The sequence below is a fragment of the Lingula anatina genome, chromosome 2, assembly GCF_051362555.1.
Source record: "Lingula anatina isolate TDL-2025a chromosome 2, LinAna3.0, whole genome shotgun sequence".
Lineage (NCBI taxonomy): Eukaryota > Metazoa > Brachiopoda > Lingulata > Lingulida > Lingulidae > Lingula > Lingula anatina.
In genome coordinates this window covers 35,657,379-35,671,062 of record NC_141768.1, presented here as the reverse complement: position 1 = coordinate 35,671,062, position 13,684 = coordinate 35,657,379, and the positions used below count along the sequence as shown (strand labels likewise).

Below are 13,684 nucleotides of genomic sequence, written 5' to 3'. Positions count from 1 at the left end.
TTTTAAAAGGACAAATAAAACAGACTTTTCAAAAATACCTTTATTGATATCTATGCGAAATGGATAACACAGACTTGTAAAAAGGAATGTTTGTACAGAAAAGTTGCCAGCAACTGTCTTCACACAAATCTAACAACCAAATGTTGAAAGAACCTTTTGATGTTGAAACGCTTTACGTTCAAATACAGTTAAAATGTACACTTATATTACGTCTTACGTCTTACGAGAGAAAATGATATCACCTGAAAAATGGGTGAGTAATAAATTGTAAATAACAGAAAATAGAAGCATGATATGCAGACTTGCACACACATATATAAATAGTTTCACTTTGATACTTATCACATTTCACAAGAATGTAAACACTTAAAACGTACAGTATCCTCACCAATAAAGGTGTATACACATATAAGTTGCTTATACTCTGTAAATTTGTTTTAAAACATGGCAGAGAATACTCCATGTATTAGTTTCATCATTTCATACATACAAACTGACATCTCAAAAATATACCTCTAATTATAAGTGACTACCAACAATAAATATCCGTATAAATATGGAAAAAAATGTGTATTTGGAATTCCAGCACAACATATTTTTGGCTCCTCCTACTCTGCATTTAGCCAAATATTGGACCATCAATAAGTCCATATTTGGTCAAGCCTGTGCTGTGGACGGACGGATACAACTTACTGTTTGGTGTTGGCCTGCTGGGTACCTTCACAACCCAATGATAAGTCAAAGTTTAGAGATAAAAGCAGACCTTAATTCTGAAAATGCAATGTTCAGTTCAAAGCTAGCCAAACAGACACTGAGGCTGCGATCAGCCTGCAGAGTTGAGAGATCAGTACATGCTGGTTCCTCACATGGCCCTATGGTGGCCCGTAAAATATTGGCTCGGAGTTGATGGGTCAATACTGTTTGTATACCAACCTTCACACCTCAAAGGGTCAGATAAAATCATCAATAAGTATGGCAAAGTTTAACAGTTCTTGCACCGTCACAATGGCACAAGGATATAAAAAGCACTTAGAGTAGCGCCCTACTACATCTAACAGGACAAACTATTCAGCATACATCTATTTAGGCATCACAGCAATATCATTGTCATTTGATTACATACTTTCTCGAGTATATGATTTGTTGATATATAAAAACACACAGCGCATCCCTGTTTAGTAAAAAAAATCTCTTTTTGATTTAATAACAAATACTGGACCATCAATTAGTCCATTGCTTGATGTTAAAGCTTATAATTAAAACTTACCTGTTGTAATCTTATTCTTTTACTCTTATGTCTGTGTGAAATGTAAGTGTTATGATTTAAAACTGTTAATAATCGTAAATAATTCACTGTAAATATAGGTAATATCACAGTGGGTAGGTTGTAAATGGACTGAATTCACTTTTGAAAGGTATAAATACATGAAGGATGCCAATATGTGTAAATTCCATCATTGTAATATCTGACACACTTACATGTAGAATATTGTATTGTAACTGAAGTAACTTTTCCTAAGATGTGAAAGACTATTGGTATAAATGGCCTCTTACAACTGAATAATTTTAGGTAATGGACCAAAGGCGTACCAATACTATATATAATACCAGTATATCACAGGTCAGTCAAGTCATAGCTGGACTGTAGCCTAACTCTAAGCGAGCCGGGATATTTTGTTCCCTCTTTCTTTTCCTTCTTGCTCTTTCCAAAGAGATCGTATTCTTTTTCCTCCCCTTCCACAGTGCCCAGGTCAGGAATGGTGGCCTGCCCAATAAACTCATCAAGCAAGGTTTTGTGGTTGAAAATCTTAAAAATAAATATATATATATATATATAAAATAGGCATTTCTATAAATAAACAATATCAAATAGTACCGTCCAAGTTTTAGTGGATTGAAATCACAAATAAAACTTATGGTTGTATTTGTGCTTGTATGTGAACAATTTTTATCAGAATGTCATTCTAAAGGCAAATTCTACTACGACAATCCAGTTTTAGTGGTATAGATAATATGTTGTTGCTAGGATACATTTATTCTAGTCACTGGTCCAGGTAATGTTTAATTTATAGAAAAATTAAATGAATAAACAATGAAATAACTTGTAGGTAATATAAGTACATCATAATAAACCTACATCAACAATGATTGGTTGGTTTGGCTTCTTGAGATAAAAAGTTGCCATTGTTCCCCACTCTGGCACAGCTGTATTCTTCTTTATTGGTGCCTTCACAGTTTCTCCCTCACATTTTATCTCCACATACGGACTTGGCTCTCCTGAAAAACACACACCAAAATTTATGCATAAAGGAGAACAGCGTGACTGGTTAATTTGATGAATTGAACTCTAAAATAGTAAAATTTCTTGATTTACCTGGACTTTTATCTTTATCCCTTTTCTCCAGGTCACGTGCCTTTATGATGGTGATGGTGAGTACTATCTGAGGCTGTTTTATACAGATACAGCAGCTTCTCTCTGGCCCTTCCTTTGTCAGCTCTCTGTGAATATACACACAGTGTGTTAGTTGAGAATACAAACACAATGCATTTTTTTTACAAAAAAGATTATTGCAGATGCAGAATCCAATGATGATCACTGGGAAAATAAGTAAATACACATACAAAGCATACTGCACCCTGTCCTTATATGTTGATTTTAAAAATTAAATATGACACTATCTTCATTTTATGAAGTTTGGTAGCTTTTGAATTCAAACACAAAACATTTATATAATCTATCTGTAAAATATTTTCTGGAATATTAAATTTTTTATTTAAATTCTGATTGACATACTCTTGTGTTTTTAATAGTTATCTAAATATAAAAATCAGAACTAAGACCTTTTATAAGGCCTTGTATATATAACTGCACATTGCTTTTCTCCATCTATCAGAATATAAAGTTTTTTAAAAAGCTACAAACTAAACATAAAAAGAAATATATATGACACAAACATGTAAAAAGCTTTGATAACTAACGCAAAGACATGAGGTTGCTATAAACACCAGCAATTATTCTACTAAAAAGTTGCAAAATTATCTAAAAGGTTACACCCTATTTTCTATTCAACTTTACCTGATACTGGTTGAGGCAAAAGGGAATGTGAATTGAATATTAATAAGATTAATATAATTAATATAATTTCATGAAAAGGTTAGCTAAGCTGATTTTTTATCCATTCATAATATAAGTTAAAGTGTAAATTAAAATTAGGCCACAGTAAGCCAAGTATCTGTTACAAGTAGGTGTAAGAAATTCTATTGATATATTATAATTAATACTGTGTTCTAGATTTGTTAGGTTAAACATTAAATGAAAATAAATTGTGCATTTGCATATTCAAAAATGTGTTTAACTTACTTGGAGCTGGAGTTGGCCCCTGTGTATAATCTCAGTAAGAATTTCCCTACAGAACCAGGATTATAAGTTGAGGGGATAATCACATAACGTCCACGCCTCAGAACGTATTTTCCATAAATGTTTCTGGATTGCTTGAAATCTGTCTCGGCACATTTTTCTCCAGGGATGTGAACCCTATATTTCCTGTTCTCTTCAACCTGGAATTCATCATGTACGAAATCCATGTGCCACAATTCATATATTGTATTTGAGCCTTTAAAAACAGGTCAATTCTTATGAATTTTAATAATAGGTCAAAGCCTATGAATATGAATGACTGGCACATGTATGACTGTGGCACTTTCAAAATTGGCAAAAATACAATTCTTTTTAGCCTAAATAGATAACTTCAGTCATAGGGAAATAAACAGAATTTGTTAACACAAGCACAGGTTCAAGTTTATTTTAGAAAAAATAATGATGATAAAAGACAGATCTTGTCAATTTTATTTGTTGAGACAAAATAGTATTGCAACATACAGAAATCAACTCACCTTCATAATATGAAACCCAATCTGTAGATGCTCTCCCCCTATCTTCTTATCAGCTCTTTTGTCATCTTGTTCCAATGAAATCATAGCAGTATCTGTATCCTCTTTGATGTCAAATACAAACTGAAAATCAAGATTAATATGATGATAATAAAAATAGTAAGAAACCATCAGACAATTTGGTGCATGAGTGTTCTACTAATAATATCTTGAATTTGGTCTTTCCAGAATTCTACATAATTCTGACTTTTGTTTACGTCAGAGTTTATGTATAACTAGAAGTAATTCTTTTTTAATTAAAAAAAGTTATTCAAATCTAATTTAAATGTCAAAACTAGTGCCAAATAGAGTCAAAAGAAACCACTGTGAAACTTATTCATCAGTGAAAAATTCACTTTCTCAACCATGTGCTGCATTAGCTGTGATATTTTTAGTAAGGTCTACAATGTGGTAGGTGTACCACATTTTAGACCTAAGGGCGTATTCCCACAGATTTTAGATCAATCTATCGCCGTGGGGAGACTCACTAGATTACTGTCAGATAATTCGACTTAAATGTCCGTCCCGCCTACTACAAGCTGTAAGGGGGTAATTAACTTTCTTGCCTGCGCGGCTGACAGCTATTTAGTGTGAACCTCCAGGGAGTTAGGTCGATCTAGTTGGATCGTTCTAATCTCTGGGAATGGGGTCTAATTCAGAAATATATTGGTCATTTTATGTCCCTAATACTAATGTGGGAAATGCTTCAGTTGTGACTTTCATATTCCACTAGTAGTTGTGAGATACCTGAGGGTTATTCAGGAATGAATCTTTATTGTGGAATGCTCCACCACTTCTGTTCTGAGGAGACCCTCTTGCTCCTTGGGTCCATTCTCCAGGCATGAGTGACTCATACCAGGTCTTTTTCAGGGAGAAGAAAGACGTGTTGACAAAATGACACATGTCCACATTCTCAAAGTAATGGATAAAGTCATTCAGACACATCCTGTTTTAAGAAAAATGAACAGTTTAAGCCTGTAAGATGTAACAAAACATCAATTCTGAAATTAAAGGAAATGTGTTAGGTGTTAAGATATCCAAATACCCACAGTGATTTACAAAAAAGAAGAAAATGTACTGTGAGACTATGTACTGACTCAATAGCTGACTATATTTAAGATCATTAAACAGATTATTGTGATGAATAATATAATGTTAACTGCTAACATTTCAATGGATTATAATATCAGGTATTTCACAGAAGATAAAAACATACCAAAACTCTCCTTCATTTTGAAATGTTAGTCCTAACTTCTTCTTCTCTGCCTCTGACAAATTTTTCCATTCTTCAGATCTGCACAAGAAATCAAAGCAAATAATGAATCATAAATTACCCCATTTACGTACAAAATGGCCAAACAGTCAAGCTTTTAGTGGAATTCAATAGGAAAGAGCAACAGGAAAATGACAAAGACCACCTAATGACTGACAACAAAGTTACATCAAACCACTAGTAGCCTCACAATGCCAGAACAATGTCTCAATACCCTAGGTTGTAGATTTCCGTATTGCCAGCTCGATCTTGATTTCATATATAACCCATATCAGCAATACGAAACTCTAGCCACAAGCGGCAGATTGAGGGTGTGTTTGTCAAAATTTTGCCTGGGGCGCTTCCATATTTGGAAATCATAAGTCTCGTACGTCACAGCTTTGACCACTGTTCCTCAGGGCCACTGCTGAAGCCCATGAACAGGTTTGAATAGTTAACAATTTAGCTTCAAAGTGGCCCTGACACTCAGGGCATGTCTCAATAGTTGTACATTATCTGTGATCAGAGCATATTTAAATTAGGCTACTCACTGGTCAGACCAAGCACCTGTCCACTCCTGGGTCCCCCAGGGGTTGTTGAGCCGAAGCATGAGCAAGGTGCCTGACCCTGTGGCTGCCTGGAGACCCTTGTTAACACTTATCTTTTTAACAGCAGTGACGCCATAACCATACCCCTTCATTAGACCCTGTCTTCCTGACTGCCCCACATCAGATTCTGGACACTAAAACATCAATGAACAGAAAAAAATAACTCTACAAAGAATTTTTATGAAGGCTTGACTTCCAATAGTTTCTTATGTTCTGTGTTATGGAGAAGCACCTTATAAATAGAAAAAGAAATTCCTTGAGAGTCCGACCATTTTTTTTAGCTTCAAGTGACATTACGGTTGGTGTGATATAGTGTCAATAGATCTCTTACAATACGCCAAATACAATGTACTTACAGAAATTGTAGCAATAATCAGAGAACTATTCTCACTGGCATCCAACAGCTCTTCAAAGAACTCCATTTTGTCATCCTCATTCTGCCTAACTCCGTATTGCATCAGGTCCAGTTTCTCTGCCACGCCCCCAGTGAAGTCCACCAGGGCATCTGCAGGGTACCCTGTCTTTAGTGTCTCATAGTCACCATAGAGTCTAAAGTGATTAATGCCATGTGAAAATTATGTCAAGATTTATGCTCACACAGTAAAAAAAACATGTCAAGATAATTGCTTAACATACATAAATTATATATATATATATATACATATATATATGTACATATACAGGGCTAGACACTAACTTTTATGAGCACCTGTCCTTCGGACAGGTGGTCACAAATTTGACCTGTCCGATTTTCAAACCAACCTGTCCAACAAAACCAATATTTTTTTTTCTATTCATACCCAAAACTTTGTAAATTAATATGTGTAGTCATACATTTAATGTATTTATTACCAAAATACTCAATCAAATGAGCTGGGAAAATGCACCTTAAAGTGAATTTATTTTCAGGTAAAAAGTTGTTTTTTCATACTTGTGAACTCCTGAAGATTAAATCTTGCATATAAGGCTGTATTCCCAGAGCTTTTAGATCGATCTATCCCCGCGGGGAGTCTCACTAGATTACTGTCAGATAATCCGGCTTAAATGTCCGTCCCACCTACTACAAGCTGTAAGGGGGTAATTAACTTTCGTGTCCGCTCGGCTGACAGCTATTCTGCGTGAACCCCCAGGGAGTTAGGTTGATCTAAAGTAGATCGATCTAATCTCTGGAAATGGGGTCTAAGTCTGATTTAACATAGTTCCAATCAGGGCTTCTCCTAGGATTTGGGGTACAGGGTCTACTAATTGTAAATATGCAATTTGATAACAGATTACATGAAGTTTAACCACAGCTTAAAAAAAAAAGAAAAAAAAATACCCTGAGTGGGAATAATATTTGAATATAGTTCAATGAAAAGTTAAATAATATTCATTTTATAATACTTATATCTATGTTAACAATTTAACTCCTTTTTTGGGTTATCATGTGTTTGATTTTTTTAAATATATGAATTAAATAAAATCAGTATAAAATGTTCCCCTTCTTTTTATTAAAATTCTCATATTTTTTATTACTAATTTCTTCCTTACATCAATATCATACTGGTATATGACAGCAATGTTAATTTATCATATTCCAGCTGAGCACTATTTTTTAACTGTAAATAACAAAGGTGATACTAGAATCATTAAAGAAAACACCATACAAAATTTCAGGTTATATTTTGGCAAATAAACAACATTTCAACAAGATCTTCAGTCCGAAAGATTTCACTTTCTATAGTGAGTAGATAGCATACAACGTATTTGATTGACAGGCAGTATGTTGCCTTGACAACGAACTAGATATAGCCAGTTCATCCAGTTCAATCGGGCTTTGTACCCAGGCAGCACAGTAGTTGTGTAGTTTCTGTTTTTGGAACGGTCTTTATTAGGCCACACTTTTTTAATTTTATGGATGACATCCTGCGCGTCACGGATTTTCGCCCGTTCTCCAAAAAAAAAAAAAAAAAAAAGCCCCCCCCCCCAGCCCCCAACGAAGTCGGTTGTCGCAAACGTTGTTATTGAATTTGCAAGGAAATGAGCTTTCTGCGCATGCGTATTTTCGCCACGTGGAAATGCGGCCACTTTGCTGTCAAATTCATCTCTAGGATTACTTTCAAATTACACAACAATAAAAGTCATAAAGAGAACGGGCGCCATCGTTTTGGATTGGTATGCCATTGATATTGGGCATGGAGATATCACCTTTTTACAATTGTGCGAAAGGCTGGCGGCGGCCGAAACATTTCTGTGACATTCTGTATAAAGCAGCACATTAATACCAGGTTTTCTGTAGCGAAAAAAGGGTCGACAAGGGCGTCGAGGTATTTGGTGGGCTGAAGGTCGGACAGGCCACCTGACAGTTTAGCTGCTTCGTGTGAGTTGAAGTTGACAAAATGGCATCGTCTGAAATGACCTTGCATCATTTTTTAAACATTTCTGTGAAGTGTTCAAAATGTTTTAATATTCTGAGAATACAAATAAAGACAAACTGTTTGATTGATATTTGTTTTATTGATTGCTATACCAAATGAATGCATGAAATAACCTTAAATAGATTTGGTAATATGAAGTATATTAATTCATGACTTTTTTTTTTACATTTCTACGAAGTATTCACAATGCTTTAATATTTTGAGAGCATGGATAAAGACATATTGTTAGTTTGATACGTGTTTCTGTGGTTAAATTTTTGTTTCCAGCTGTGTACTGACAGCATTCCTTTACTTAAGCAGTTTTTTTTTTTGGACTGTTTTTTTTTTTTTTCGCCCTCTCGCACCGATTTTGGGGTACCCAGAGGATGTCATCCATAAAAATAAAAAAGTGTGGCCTTACTAGAGCACGTAGATTTTGAACTAAATAAAACATAAAGTAAAGAACCTGATATGTGAATAAATTTTGTCTGATGAAGTTCTGGAGGGTGTTCTCTTTCATAATTTGGCGGTAAGTTTACTCAGACTTCGTTTTGCGACTGCATGTGTTTTGTGCCAAAAGTAGGTCACTCTTTTCAATGCCGTCTAGGAAGGGAATAAAAGACATTAGTATGCAACAAAATATATTTTTTAAAAAGATTTTTGCTCCAAATTTCTCACAAAACATGACCTGTCCGTCGGACAGCCAACCCTGCAACTTCACCTGTCCGAACTGATTTTTTACCTGTCCCGGACAGGCGGACAGGCGCTAATGTCGAGCCCTGATATATATATATGACAATACTTTTTCTGTGTACCTGCTTGTATTTAGTGTCTGTCAAGGTCACCTTGCTGTACATAGAAATACAAATGTAATTACTGTGTTTACGTATTAGTATAAAACTGGAAATAGTATGTTACCAGACAGTTGCTTTACCAGTAAATCTAATTAAGGATATAGTCCTTAGATTATCAAAAGGAGTTATACACATTTCCCATTTCATGCCTTGATGCATAACTAACATAATACTTCATAAGACATTTTTAAAAATGCTATAACGGCATCTAAAAATGTTTAAATTCACTTACTTTGCATATGCCTTTTCCAGCAAAGCACTCCAAAATTCATTCTTGTTTTTAGAATGACAGAACACCAGCTTTCCATTCTTTGTGGGCAGTAAATCGTCCACTACCACATCCACCCAACAACCATACCGCCAGAAATGAAAGTGGAAAATTCCAGCATACTCGCTTTCTAGGCCCCAGTCCTGCTCCTTGTGGTTAGGGACCACCTAGAAGATATAAGTTAAATAAAAAAGTATTAGAAATGAAATTAATTTGAGACTGGGCAATACACAGGCCGGTACATGTACAGTAAATGAAACTGGATAAGATTGGACAAGATACATGTATCTTAGGACTGATTTCTGGGTTCATACATACCTGCATATTCTTTTTTATAAATAACTCAGCATCAAATAATCTAATACAAGCACAAAGTGGCCTCTTTATTTTCAAAATTACAATACTGTATTTCATGTGATTTTTTAAAAAATCAAATGGTTATGAAGAAAATTATGAAGAAGGAAATTTAAAATACAACTCAGGTGACTGCTTTTAACGAGAGACAGGTGAAATGATTATGAGGACATGATATGATGTGTTAAATTTATCAGCTAAACAGTGTGCTAAGTAACTTTCAATGTAGACCTGTCAATACATTTAATCTCCCCTTCGCCTCATAAAACCTATGCACAAATACACTGATAAAATGTTGTCAACTTACTGAGTATTCATTTAAACAATCATAGACATCAGTAAAAATAAAAATTAATAAGTAAAAACGAATCAGTATTGTTTTCATATAAAGGTGACAATAACCTCAGCTATTTCTATCAATTTTAAGGTTATTCATTATGGCTGCACTAATATGTAATTGCTCTAACACTAATAATTTCACTTAAAACATTATCTTGTCAAATAAAGACACTGGCCACCACATAAATCAACAAGGACAAAGATCAATATGGTATTCATACGGCAAAAATGAAAACGGGGAGAAAATCAATAACATATTCAACAAGCATCACCTTTACAGGCTTTGTTGACAATGTTGGTTTACAGTGCGCAAACAGTCTTTGATAACTGCAATGGTTACCATTGATTGTTTCTAACAAATATTACTGTGCATTAAAGTGCAGTGTAAAAAAAACATGAGAGAGTGAGAGAGAGATTCATGACTTTAAAATATAATTAGTTTAACCAGTGGATAAAGCAAATGGTTTTCCCTATTACATATAAGGAAAATGAAAAGTAATGAATTCTATTTTATTGATCTCTGGGAATTCAGGCAGGTTAAATATTGATTTAGCTAATTACAACAATTTCCTACTAAACAAAAATTATTACTACCCACTGGCCAAGAATCAGATATTGTCTATCCAAACACTTGTCCAGCTATCAACATCCACTTAAAGTAGATGAAGTTGAATGATTATAATACTTCGAGCAAGATAAGGAATAATGAAAACATTACTTAAACTGTTATTTTGAACAACAACATCCACAGAAGCAATGATCCTTGAACACTTCAATTGCAGTAATGGTGCAGCAAAAATCAAGAACTAGATGAACTGTTGTTTCACTGGTTTAAGCAATTGAAGCCGGGTGTTTTTCTTGAAAGGCAGAAATTTATGTGTTGGAATAAATTACCAGAATATATTATCAGTAGTATTAAAGGATCTATGGTGTAAATAATAATGTGGACTATCACTAAGGATGTGTCATGTGAGTATTTAATAATATGGAATTGATACAGCAAAGCAGTCTGTTCTTAAAACTTAGCCTGCTGGATTTTAAAAGTATCCTGGGACAAGTATCTACTGACACAAAGCAGCAATAGTGACCAGTAGCTGAAAAAATTTACACAATTCTAATGGTCCTGCTGCATTTGGTATGAGGCCAATGTTAAAGGAATAATAACCTTTCAAATGAGATTCAAAACTCCACAATAAATACATTGTAAACAACACAAAATATATAATTAATTCTATTTTACCACTAAAAACAGTGGTATTTGGAATTATTCTGGAATGTGTGCTTGCCACCATTGATGGCCACTCTCTGTAATAATATCTTAAGAGAATATATTACAAAAACCACACTTTTTTTATTAAAAAAATCTGATCGACTAACTCTGAATGATGGACCAGTTTCATTAACCATTGGAAAGTATGGGGAAATTATCATTTACCCTAGGAATCCATTTTATGGTACTTTTGACAAAATGAAAAGTTGTCATCCCTTAAATGCCTAGGACTGCCTTACAGAAATTTCATACACATTACAGGATGTCCTACGGAATGCTTTGGGACTCTAGGATTAACACAGATATCTATAGGTCTGGAATTCTATCAGATGTCTTAAAGGAAACATTGTCTACATGACCCTTTAGGATTTTGGGTCAATTTCCTATAGGGCCCTCTGACAATCTATATGAAATTTCTGTAAAGGCTGTCAAAGGGATAATGTAACATATGAAGGGGATATAAAAGATTGTTCATGGAACAACATATAGACCAACTGGACAGAAGAAATAATATTTATAAATAAAAGTAGTCACTTAGGGCGTATTCCCAGAGCTTTTAGATCGATCTATCCCCGCGGGGAGTCTCACTAGATTACTGTCAGATAAATGTCTTAAATGTCCGTCCCGCCTACTACAAGCTGTAAGGGGGTAATTAACTTTCTTGCCCACTCTAGCAAAGGATTATGTACACTAGACAAAACAACAAACCTTTCTAATATCTTGGTTTGAATTGCCTGTATTATTTACCCTTTTGTTTAGCTCTATAACCTTATAATTTTTCAGTGAATTTCCTATTTTGAACTAAAACAAAATAATCAAACAATTTGTACATTATTCAGCAAAATCAAAGTTTTTATCACTGGCTAAACTATAATATTTTAGCATGGCTTCCATTGTGGTTTAAGTATAAACAACTTACCTTTTGCCAAAGTTTGGGAAGATGTGCTAGACTCGTGCATGCTGTGACAAACCACACGTTGCCTAACTCTCCTTGGTTCAAGTCATCTGTAGTGACACCTTCCACCACCAGGCGGGGCACTTTACACAGCTCCTGAGAACAAAATAAATTAAAGGTAACACTTTACAAAAATATATATTATCATAAATTGATATTAATGAAAACAAACAAAAATGTAAATAAATATCCAATACAGTTTATGCATGCAACAGAACCTTAAGCCCCTTGCACAAAGAGCTACTGTCTTACAAAAAAGTTAATTCATGGCACTTGTCTTAAGGATGACTCTCTTGTGTGGTGTTATTCAGGAGTGATTTTCATCTTTTGGGGTGCTATTGCCAATATCTGAGGGCTTTAATATTTCATGAAATGCACTACACACAGGAGCTAAAGTGTTTTTTTTTTTTTTTTTGTGTGTGTGTGTGTGTGTGTGTGTGTGTGTGTGTGCGTGTGTGTATTGCACTGCATTGCACATTTTATTACAACTGTTATTTCTGTACCAGAAAATAAACCTCAATAGTTACAATCTTATACTTACCATCAAATACAAGTAAGTTACATACAGTGCTCAGAGAATACATTTTATATACAAAAAAAAGAAGACATAAGTTTGTGAACATTACTTACACCAGGTCTTTTCCATTCAATGTCACTGTCCACTTTACTGTAAAATAATGACTTGTTGTTGGGTTGAAACTCTGGATCTACAAATGGCTGTCCCCTCTTTATACAATCCTTCTTTATAGACTCATATTTCTGTCCCTTAAATGGATCAGGAGAGCGAAACATTCTGAAAGGTAAAAGAATATTACTCAAGCTGTAGAGATGTTGAACACAGACTCACATTTCTGTCCCTTGAATGGATTCAGGATAGTGAAACATGCTGAAAGGTAAAATAATATAACTCAAGCTGTAGTGATATTAATCATGCTTGACTATGAGATATGAGATGTCAGGTTTATTGAGAAAGGTTCTGAGTCCATGCCACAATTTATGGCCTTTACTTTTAATAACTAGGAATACTATACTGTTCCACATATTCGATCAATAATGCCAATGCCCTCAAGTTACAAATTGCCCTTCAAGCAGCAAGATATAAATGTAGAAAGCCTTGCCATGCTGCTGATATTTCCATTTTAACGAAAGGATGTTGAAATTTCCTGGCCGAGTCTAAAGGTTCCAATGCAATGGCAGTGGCAGTGCGAGAAATGGTTGCCACTGCTACGTACACTGTACGTGCAGTATTGACATTTTGATAATCTACTAAAATGCTCCTTGACTGTCGGTCGTGGTCTATCCTATTAATTATACTAATACAATGTGTCATTTCGACAAGATAACACCTACCTGGATGTTAGTAACTATTCCATATAACAATTAGAACTCATGTTTTGATTACTTGTAACATCACACCACTCGTGTTGTCTTCGCAGCTACAACAAATTAAGCAGAGTC

At 34.6% G+C, this 13,684-nt stretch overlaps 1 protein-coding gene across 1 annotated transcript; it reads right to left on the bottom strand.

Moving 5' to 3' along the window:
* Positions 1 to 22: 22 nt before the first annotated feature.
* Positions 23 to 13,682, bottom strand: LOC106150654 (calpain-5). Its single transcript, XM_013523582.2, has 13 exons — positions 13,577 to 13,682; positions 12,857 to 13,019; positions 12,191 to 12,322; positions 9,273 to 9,475; positions 6,147 to 6,339; positions 5,734 to 5,924; positions 5,147 to 5,224; positions 4,678 to 4,876; positions 3,895 to 4,014; positions 3,362 to 3,558; positions 2,375 to 2,499; positions 2,138 to 2,277; positions 23 to 1,807 (listed from the first exon to the last, which is right to left on the bottom strand). Exons 2-13 carry the CDS (start codon positions 13,016 to 13,018, stop codon positions 1,616 to 1,618), a joined length of 1,932 nt encoding a protein of 643 aa, XP_013379036.2. The 5' UTR covers position 13,019; positions 13,577 to 13,682; the 3' UTR covers positions 23 to 1,615.
* Positions 13,683 to 13,684: the final 2 nt, after the last annotated feature.

Coding starts and splice junctions, on each gene's coding strand:
- LOC106150654 (XM_013523582.2), bottom strand. CDS start 13,018: ATGTTTCGCTCTCCTGATCCATTTAAGGGACAGAAATATGAGTCTATA. Junction 12,323..12,856: donor TTGAATGGAAAAGACCTGGT/GTAAGTAATGTT, acceptor TTTTGTTCTCAG/GAGCTGTGTAAAGTGCCCCG. Junction 3,559..3,894: donor TTGGGTTTCATATTATGAAG/GTGAGTTGATTT, acceptor GATGAATTCCAG/GTTGAAGAGAACAGGAAATA.